Raw genomic sequence first — 9645 nt, 5'->3', positions numbered from 1 at the left:
CCCGCCAACTCTCGCGAGAACCTGGCAGCTGCCTCCCCTCAACTCTCGCGAGAGCTGCCGCTGAAGGGCGGGCGCCTCACGGTGGCTTCTGCCCCGCCCCCGGCGCTGCCTACTTCCGGCGCCGCCGCTGAGGGAGGGAGGAGCCGCGCCGCCGCCCGCTGCCCCGGGCCAGCCCCGGGGATGGTGTTGGCCGCGGGAGCCGGGCCCTGACGCCGCGCTCAGGTAAGCGCGGGCCGCCCCCCTTCCCCGGGCTGGGGCTAGCCCCCTCAGCGCAGGCATGGGCCCTCCCGCCCTGCCTCAGGCCCGGCCCCTTCCCTCCCCCACCTGGTGCCCCCACATCTCCCGGGGCGGGCCTGGCCTGGCCCCCAGGCCCCGGGGCCCTGGCGACGTCGGGGGTGGGTACAGCCCGCTGGTCCACCGGGACCACTCCTGCGGCCCAGCAGGGCCGTGCCCCCTGCGCAGGGGCCCAGCGATCTCCCCTGCGCAGGGGCTTGCCGGTAGCGGCGGCGGCGCGGAGCAGGGCGGCCCCCCGCTGCCTCTGCTCCTGAGGGAGCTTCGGGAAATCTTGGGGCTTTCTTGCCCTTCCCTATAAATAAGCACAGCAGCTCTCCCTCCGCTGTCTCCCCGGTGTCGTGTAGTGGGAGAGCCTTACTTTCCCGTGCGGTTAGCAAGTTTTGGGTGCTTCCTTGCTGTGCTCCACTGATGAAATTTGCGGTATAGCTCAAGCGAATCATCTCTTCTCCACGCTGGTCACACTTCTCTTTGGTTTCCTGCTTTTGTAGGACAAGCAGTGGGGCAACAGCTATGAAGGTACTCGGGCATTTAATTCCCATTGAAGTTGATTTCATTTAGAATTGGCACCTAAAAAGTAGTGTGTTTTTGGTTTTGTGGTTTGTTTTTTTTGGGGTGGGGGAGGGGAGTTGCTTGCAGTTTACTGTTTTTCTTTTGCGTTTATTTTTTTTTCCTTTAAGGCGTTGTGTTACTATGTCCAAGACTTTGCTACTCCCTCCCTCCTTTTTTTTTTTTTTAACTTTGTATTTTTCTTGTAAACTAGCTGTTGTCTTTCTCTTCTCCAAGACAAAAAGGACGGGTTTGTGTGCTTAATCTTTTTTTCTCTGCGGTAGTGGGAGGAAAAAAAACCCTGCTGTTTGTTTTACTGTTTGTTTCAGTTGAGCAAGCAGGACTTACAGTTGCCCTGAATTTTTCTTTTTTTTTTTTTTTTTTTTTTAAATAGGCATCCTGAAGCTTACATACATTCCTGTCAACTTCAGAGAACTTGACCTTCACACAGACCTTACCAGTTTAATACAGCTAGATACTATTGCGAAAAACATGTTTTCCTTTTTTTTTTTTTTAAAAAAAAAACTTGTTACTTATCTATTACCTTCTTCTCAACATCCGAGTGTCAAGTCAGTTGTTTCATTTTGTCCTTTTTGCCCCTTTACTTCATTTTGGTGTTGGCTTGATGTTTGGTCTAAGTAAGTCAGCTTTCTTACAACTTCGGGAAAGCATTAGGGCTGTCTTTTACAGATGTAGTCAGTAGATTGGCAGGCCCAGAGGCTTTATCTCCTGTTTTCTCTGGGGCAAGAACAAATGAACAAGTGAAGAAACTGCTGTTGCAATGGACCTGTTAAACTTTGCTTCAGGGCTTGCTTACAAGAAGGAAAGAAACATCTAGACATATAGAGGTGAAGCTGACAAAGATAAATTTTTTTTAACTATGTCTTGTTATTTAATGGTGTGATTGTCTTAATCTCAATGTTTATAGGACTTTATAATTTGCCTTATGAATATCTCGGCTGATTCTCCATTTTATCTCTGAGAGCTGATGTTACCTGAGCATCCTTTTTGTCTCAGTAACTGCTGCATCATGCCTGTCTGGTCTTCTATGGAAGCTAGTTCTTGTAAAGACTATATTCTGACTCTTTATACGGGGGTTTTGCCTTTTATCTTGTTGAATCATATGACTAAAGAATTAACATTTCTCCTACCATTTTAGTGATGGTGGGGCCTAAGGTGTATGGATCTTGTCAGCATTATGTTGGTTTCGGACAAACTATTAAGAAGAATGAGTTGCCTTCAACTAGGAGTAGTGTCAAAATTTATTAAGCCATGACAGACAGAATATTTTGGTTTTATTGTCATTTATTCATCAGTGCAGTTATCCTCTAGTGGAGGACTGACACAGCAAAAAAAATTCCTCATTTCAGTTATCCAGTCTCTCTATGTAACTTTCTCCACTGTTGCTTTGTACTGTGAAGAGTTCTGTTGTGCAGCTGCATAGATAATTGCACTATTTGCCATTGAAATACATTTCCTTTCCTGTGTTCTGGTAGCTGACTCAAAGCTCACTTCCTAGTGTTACGAGAATTGTTCCAGTAACCCCTCCCCTCCTCTTTTTTTTTTTTTGTGTGTGTGGTGGTGGGGACAGCCAAAGAGTAGCTCTGAGTATTGTCATTTGAAATATGATGAGAATGGTGCTAGCAGGTCGTCTGGCAGGGGTTGTTTCACAGCAATTTTTCCAAAGGAGTGATGTCGAGTGGTATACTGTAGGAGGTGGTGCACTGAAATTGGTTTGTAAACAGTGATGAAAGTCTGACCTTTCTCCAGCAAAACTGAACTTCCTCTTGGCTTAATGTACTGTAACTCTCTCAGTATTCACATCTGAAACAAACTCGCATTCTTAGAGTACTCTAGGCCATCCTCTCCTTTAATTGCAGTTATGTTAACTGTATACATCATAGTCTTTGTTTTACTGTAAGAATGTGATAGTTGTTGAACAAGGAATTAACTGTAACCTGTTTTTATGCTTCCCCCCTCTCGCCCCTTAGTGCTTTAGTTTTAGTAATTGACTTTGTCTAATTTGTGTTCTAGATTGAAGACAGCAGTAATGCTAACTCTGGCAAGCAAGTTGAAGCGGGATGATGGTGTCAGAGGACCCCGTGCATCCAATCCAGCTTCTGATTCAACTCGGAGGGTGTCTGTTCGAGATAAATTACTTGTTAAAGGTGAAAGGAACTTAATTTAAATACTTTTAGATTTACAGTTTGCAGGTGTGTTGCCAGTAAACAAAACTAAATTGCGTATAAAATAATTTCCAGAAATATTTTTAAAATTGCTTGTGACCTACCTCAGGATTTATACTGTAGGGTATTGGCATACAAGTCCAATAGCTCCTTGCCTGTAGGGCACTTATTTGTATTGAATTATGTAGAGCGTAAAAAGCCTTCTCCTTGCTCTGCTGAAAAATTAATCCCTCATTGCGAACTGTCTCATCAATTAAAACATTATGATAAAAAATGGTCATATAAGTGTCACTAAATATATAGGAGGAGAATATCATATTTGACTTGTTGAGAGGATACTTTTTGAGCAAAAACAACTGCATGTGACTGGAGAGGAAGTCCTAAAAGTAACATCAGTGTTCCAGTGGTCTTTCATGGTATAGATCAGAGGCAATACACTTTAAAAAGCTTAAAAAAGCAATGCAAATAGATACTTTTTTGTAGGCCTGGAGTCACTCACTGGAAGTTGAATATGAAGTAGTGAATAAAAAACAATGTTGATTTTTGTAGGTACAATATGGTCTGTTTTAGGAAGGCTAATGTAGTTTGTAACTAGCTGGCCCACCATTAACTGGTAAAAAAACCCCTAAACTTTTTTACTGTTGCAGTTCTGGGTAAACAAGATGGTGTTTGAGACAAACTGTTTTATAGTAAAGTTGGGGACAGCTCTTTCTTGTTTTTGCTTTTTCTGTAGAATAGATAATCATATTTAAAAATCCATAGGTGCTGATACTTGGCAGCTGCTATAGGCTTAAACTCAGGTTTCTCCCTCTGATAATTGTTTAATGTGTCAATGCTTGAGCTGGGCACCTTGATCTAGTGACAAGGAATATGCTGTTTAGGTTGATGTTTCTGCTAAAAATGATCAATAGCAAATATATTACTCTGACAGCGTACACATCAACTACTAGGATTCATGTCAAAGGAAACTTCCATTTCCTGGTCTTGTTTCAGAATTACTTGAGACTGACACTGGTATATTTGCCTGAATGATACTGCCTAATTCTAGCATTACATATGGCTTTTTCAAATTAGGGTACGCTCTGCCATGTAGCTGTACTGGAGCAACATTTCACTGCAAATACTGCTGCCTCAGTGCACTGGGAAGTGTCTTAACTAGACTGTAGGAATATTATATTCACAATTCTCTCTCTAGATTTTTCTAAGGACAGGGAATTCTAATACATTTTAAACTCTGGTGTGATAACTCCCACAAAGAGCTTGCTTTAGATTTCCAGTTTGGAAACCCTCAGTTAACTCCAGTTCTGAGGGGGAAAGATGTCAGGCAGGAGGAATAAGCTCTTTAACCAGGCTAAGCTACAAAGCCAAATTACTAAATATATATATAATCTGAGATTTTCACTAACCTACAGGTGTGGACATGAGAGCAAAATAGCAGTGTAATATAAGTACACTTCAATTACAATGCCTGGTACAGTGTGAGGTGCCTTAAGAAATTTTACTGTACACTTAGAGCAACCATGATTTTCACTTTTGAGGCTAAAACCTTACCTAAGTCTGCTAGGGGAAAAAAGAGTGTAAGCCATGGAAAATCAGCATTGACATTGTTATTCCTGTAGCTACCATTAGCAAGCCAGCACAAAGTATTGAACGGTTGAGTGCCAAACCGACAAACCTTAAAAGCGTGTCACTGCTGGCATCCTTCTGACAAGTGTGAGTGCTAGATCGTGATTTGATTGTGTGTGGAAGTTGTATCATGTGGCCCTCACAAAAGAGTTGTAGGAACAGCTGTCAGTCTACTTAAAATTTTCTGGACTGAAATGGGAACTGACAGAAGCAGCAGATCAGTTCAGTATAACTCCACTGAAAGTGAGAGGTGAATGTAGTAAGCAGTGTGGAAAAGACTTGTTGGGGGTGTTCTCTTTTAAGCTACTCCTTAAGCTACATGTAGACCATTCAATTACAAAAGTTTCTAGAACTTGCTCCAACTCTTTTAGATCAGCTGCAGCAGCCTCTGCAATGTTGAGAGCCTGAGTCGAAGATGGACTGCTGATGCTGATAGTGTTTTTAGGTGATGTGTAGTTCTGCAGGAATGTGTTTGATAGCGAGTGAAGAGCTGCCTGCTAAAGGTGTGCATACAGCAGTGATGCTATTGCACCAGCGCTGGTCCAGATGCCTTTTATTGCTTGATTGTATGGAACTCTAATAGCCTGGTATGTGTTCAACTTCAGTCTGTTGTATTAGATTTGAAACAAAGTTGGTGAGAGCCTATAAGAATAATTGTAATTAGAAGTTGTTACTGATGTTTTTTAGGCTGGAGTTACCAAATGAACAGATGGCAGTTGCTGAATGGGTGAAAGGCTCAATCGGGTTAATCTCCTGGCAACTGTGAATTAAAAAAATAATCTGTCCTACAAAAAAAAATAATTGCTGGCCATCAGTAAGGAGGGAGGAGGAGATGAAAAAAGGCTTGGCATTTTCTGTCCTTGTTTGGCCCAGCAGCTGTGCTGAGGTTAGTGCTGGTTCAGTTGTGCCTCTTAACGGTGTTAGTACTAGTGGTTTTATTCTACTGTATAAAGCCTCCGAGCTGAAAGAGCAAGGGACTGTGGTCATGTATGTTAGAAAGCTCAGTGATAGCTATGCTTTTTCCATAGCTCACATGGATCCTTTTTGGCCTCAAATAAGTCTATAGCTTTTGAGTCAATAGGAAAACAGCAGGCAACTGGTCTGTGCAGCATCCTCCACAGCAGCTTACACACGTGATGGGCTGTCCTGGAAGCTTAGCTGAGGGTCATTTTTGGCACAGCACCCTAAGTCCCACCTGGCCCCAGGAGCTGGCAGTAGTGTATGAACAAGGTCAGATAACTGTTTGCCTGCTAGAGCGGTGATGATGTGCTGGAGAGATACACTCCTATTCCTGATCCATGGTAAATTGGTGATAGTCTAATAAATTATGCAGACAGGTGTCTGACAGCTTTACTAGAGATACCATCCAGACCCAGACAGTGTCTGGTTTTTATCTGGAGGTAAATTAAAGACAGCTGTGTTTGTGTTGATAGAGAATCCAGTCCAGGAAGGCATTATAGAATCCCTTTGAAGGTTGTGTTGTCACACTGATAACCCTGCAGTCCTCAAATGTATTGTGTACGTTGTCTGGTAAATAGATCGATGCCATTTTGATTATGGGGTAGATGGCCGTGACCCCAGCCACTGATAAGTGTCGGTGGCGATGCTTACAAACTTTGAAAATTTGGCATAGACTAATTATGTATGTCTGCTAACTAATGCTGCCTTAAAACAGGAAAAAAGTGAAAATTTAGGTATGATGTCAGCTATTTGCACCATATGTGAGAAGAAAATTCACAATTGGCATTTGGAATACTTTTATTAAAACTAGGTATGAGCTGTCAGCAGAGTGTTGTCGGGTGTTGTCCTTTGCTTTAGTGATGCATGCAGGTTAAACAGGCTTTTTTCCACTTCTGTAAAAAGCTATTCTTAAAATACTGGTGCACTTTGTTATTTTTTTTCTAAGTTGTTCCTTTGATTGCTTACATGTCTGGTATTGTTATACATTCAGGTATCAATCATGGTGCAGGACAGTGTTTTGTTGGGTTATTTCATGGGCATGCTATGAAAGGAAAAATCTTTGTCCCTAAAGTTTTATGTGGGGAAGTAATTCTGAGACAGCTGGATGTTCTTTTCCAGCTGTTTTTCCTCTGAAGTGTTAAAAGCGTGGCTGCTAAACAGGATTTGGTAGCAGTCTGTCCCATGCTGATTATCTCAGCAACTAATGGAGCACATTGGGAACCTTAGTAGGGCACATGTTCCTCACCCCAGATATGTGGTGTTGGTTCTGATCTGAAACACTGGGAAGTCACAGGAAAACATCTACCACTTTGAAATCACTCAGGGTGTGGGAGTGCAAGGACTAGTAATTTAGGCTGCCAGCTTTTGGAGAAAGGCTTTCTAGCCAAGAAAGGGTTGACTGAAGAGAAACTAAGAAGTGACTTAACATGTTTCAAGGCAAATCAGATGGAGGAAATATGAACAATTGGAGAAGGTAGAAAGCAAATACTGATGTGAGGAGGAGGAGCAGACAGAAATGGTGTTTGAAGAGGTTCTGCTGCCTCTCTGGCTGCAAGAGAGGCTTGATAAAGTACAGTTTTGTTAAAAGTTCGGTGTGACTTAGTCTTGCATCTCTATTTTTCATGGGATTCTCAATATAGGTTCAGTTGGAGAGTAAGGCCCTAATTCTGTAGGCCTAGTATGTAAATTAAAATAGAGCAAGCAGTACACTTGCTTTAGGAGCTTCGAATTTGCTCTGTGCTGCAGAGGCAATTTTTGATGCTAAATTCATCTTGAAGGGGGAGCTTCATTAAGTTAAGAGTAAGGGCTGCATGACTGCTCCTGCTGGGTGCTCCATGCTGTGCAGTGCTGAACTTGAAAGGCAGATCCTTTCTGAAGATTTGAAAGGGGCTGAAGACAAGCTAAATTAGTATTTAAGATTAATAATGTGTAATGAACGTGACTACTAAATTGAATTAAATATAGAAATATTCCAGGATACCAGGAGCAGTGATGTATATGCTTATTGATCACAAAGATTGCCCCCGAACTGCTTTTTTGTAGTGCACCTAAACACCATCATTTAGATTTATATTACCAGAGCTGCTTTGTTTGATTATGACAGCTTGAAATAACTTAGTATCTAAGAAAATGAGTTAGCATGGTTTATTCCTTAATTTTCTTCAACATTTGTGGCTTTTACAAACAGATTTATGTAACTGGAAAATGTTGCAGGTGTGCATTTGTATGAACTTGAGAAAATGGAAGTGAGAAATTGATTATAAAAGTGAGGTGTATGTGCACTGAAAATAAAAATGAGAAGGATCCATATATTTGCTTTCTTTGAGCCTTCAAGTACAGTAGTATCTCTCTTCCCCATAACAGGTGAGGAAAGTTGAGAGGGGATAAAATTTTTTTTTCTTTTGAGAATTAAAAAAAACCCTTTTCCTTCATTAACACTCTAGAGATTACATGAGGCATTGTTTTGAAAATGCTGCATTAACTTCTGCAAGTTGCACTTGAATTACAAAAGTATTTCCTTTTCAGTGATGCTTCTTAGCCTGTGCCCGCGCCCTGCCCCCATCCCCCAGTGAAATTCTTTATTTTGGAAGAAGACAGTGGAAAATTGCTTGGTGAATGAGTGATTTATTAAAGAGGAAACTAGTAGTTTACACTAAAATGCTTGCAGGGTAATTGTGATAGATATGGTAAAGCTAAAAAGATACAATGCGAATTGAAGCTGATTTGAAAAATTAATACTGAGCTTTTTTCTAGAACTTCACTAATAAAGGGAAGCCTGGTTCAATGCATTGCTGTGCTGCTTATGCCTTTGACATTCAGCACACCTGAAGTATGGAGTGGTATGTTGCAGAGTTGGAGATTTCCAACCACAGAGGCTTTTTCTAATTTTTTGATGTCAGGATAATAAGTTTTGTAATAGTGTGTAGAAGCTGAAGCATGTGATTTGATAGTATTTTGTTTAAAATAAACATTTGGAAGTGGAAGGAAAATAGACATCTCTGTTGAAAAACTGGCAGTATTAGGTGGCAAACAGCATTATACTGCTAGAATTAATACTTAGAAAATGGAGTTTTTGTCAGTATCAAGGTACTGATCTTAATCTCTAGCAGTCTTAAAGATGTACATTAAAGAGGAACCTAAACAGGAGAGGGTTTTTTTTGGACAAAACCGGGGAGAAGTAAGTGTTGCTGTGGATGAGAATGTTCCTTTTAATTGAGGAAATAATGCTTTCATTTTGTGTACTTAAACAAAACTCTGGTGGGAACCATATGGCCTGACTCTTTGTGACAGGGCTACTAAACAAAGCACTTAGATATTCTGACTTGTTGAGGTGGGGTTGGGGGAAGGGGAGGGAGCAGAACAACATGATTATAGTCTGTTAATTTCTGACTGTAACATTCACGTGGGTCTGTCGTAAGCCGTATGCATGTCAGGAGTGCGTGTTCCTATTTGTCCTGAGAATTGTCATGGGTAGGGAGAGTTACTGTTCCTGAAATTATTTAGAAATAGCTCTGGTTGCTTGTGTTGGGCTTAGCTTTCCCCTCTTCTGTAAAGTTCCTAAGCTGCTTCTGAGATATCACCAGTTTGCATTCAGCTCTTCCAAAGTCTGTGGTAGGTTTACATTTAACTCTTGCCTTTTTAACTCTTTTTATGGTTTAAAATAGCATTGGGAACTGTTGAAGTGCATACTGGGTCAAGGGCAGGACTCTGCAAATATGCCTGCTACTTGGATGTACTCTTGCAGCAGATCACATAAGGTTTCAGGAGCACCAGACTGGCTGGTTGGGAGCTGGTCTGGGTCTGGACTTCATTGCACCTGAGTTTGGTGGCTTTTTTTTTTTTTCCCCCTGCAGAAGCTCTGGTATGTCTGCACTTATGGCCTTTCAGACCTACCCAGAATGGCTTTTCAGAGTGGGTGCAGGACCTTGCAGTGCTCCTGCATTTGCTACTTCTTGGCAAATAAGCTCTCTTGGCTGCCAGAGGAATTCAGATGCTCTGCACTTTCTGTACCTTTGCTAAGCCAGCGCTGAGT

The 9645-nt window shown here is 41.8% G+C and overlaps 1 protein-coding gene across 10 annotated transcripts in view; it reads left to right on the top strand.

The window, feature by feature from the left end:
- Nucleotides 1-68: 68 nt before the first annotated feature.
- Nucleotides 69-9645, top strand: part of UBE2F (ubiquitin conjugating enzyme E2 F (putative)) — a 92087-nt gene continuing 82510 nt past the window's right edge. For 3 of the 10 annotated variants that reach the window (XR_013930086.1, XM_080399878.1, XM_080399874.1), the window contains exons 1-2: nt 71-222; nt 2875-3008. Coding sequence is in view for 8 of the 10 variants with exons in the window: in XM_080399878.1 (XP_080256004.1) it covers nt 2891-3008 (118 nt within the window). In the remaining 2 variants the exon portion in view is untranslated. Of the gene's footprint in view, nt 223-486; nt 811-2874; nt 3009-9645 lie in introns of those variants that run through there. The other 7 variants (XM_080399880.1, XM_080399877.1, XR_013930087.1 and 4 more) reach the window with 5 other exon arrangements.

Source organism: Falco punctatus, assembly GCF_963210335.1.
Source record: "Falco punctatus genome assembly, chromosome: 8".
Taxonomy (NCBI): Eukaryota; Metazoa; Chordata; class Aves; order Falconiformes; family Falconidae; genus Falco; species Falco punctatus.
Note: the sequence above shows the minus strand (reverse complement) of the source record. Positions and strands in the feature narration are given on the sequence as shown.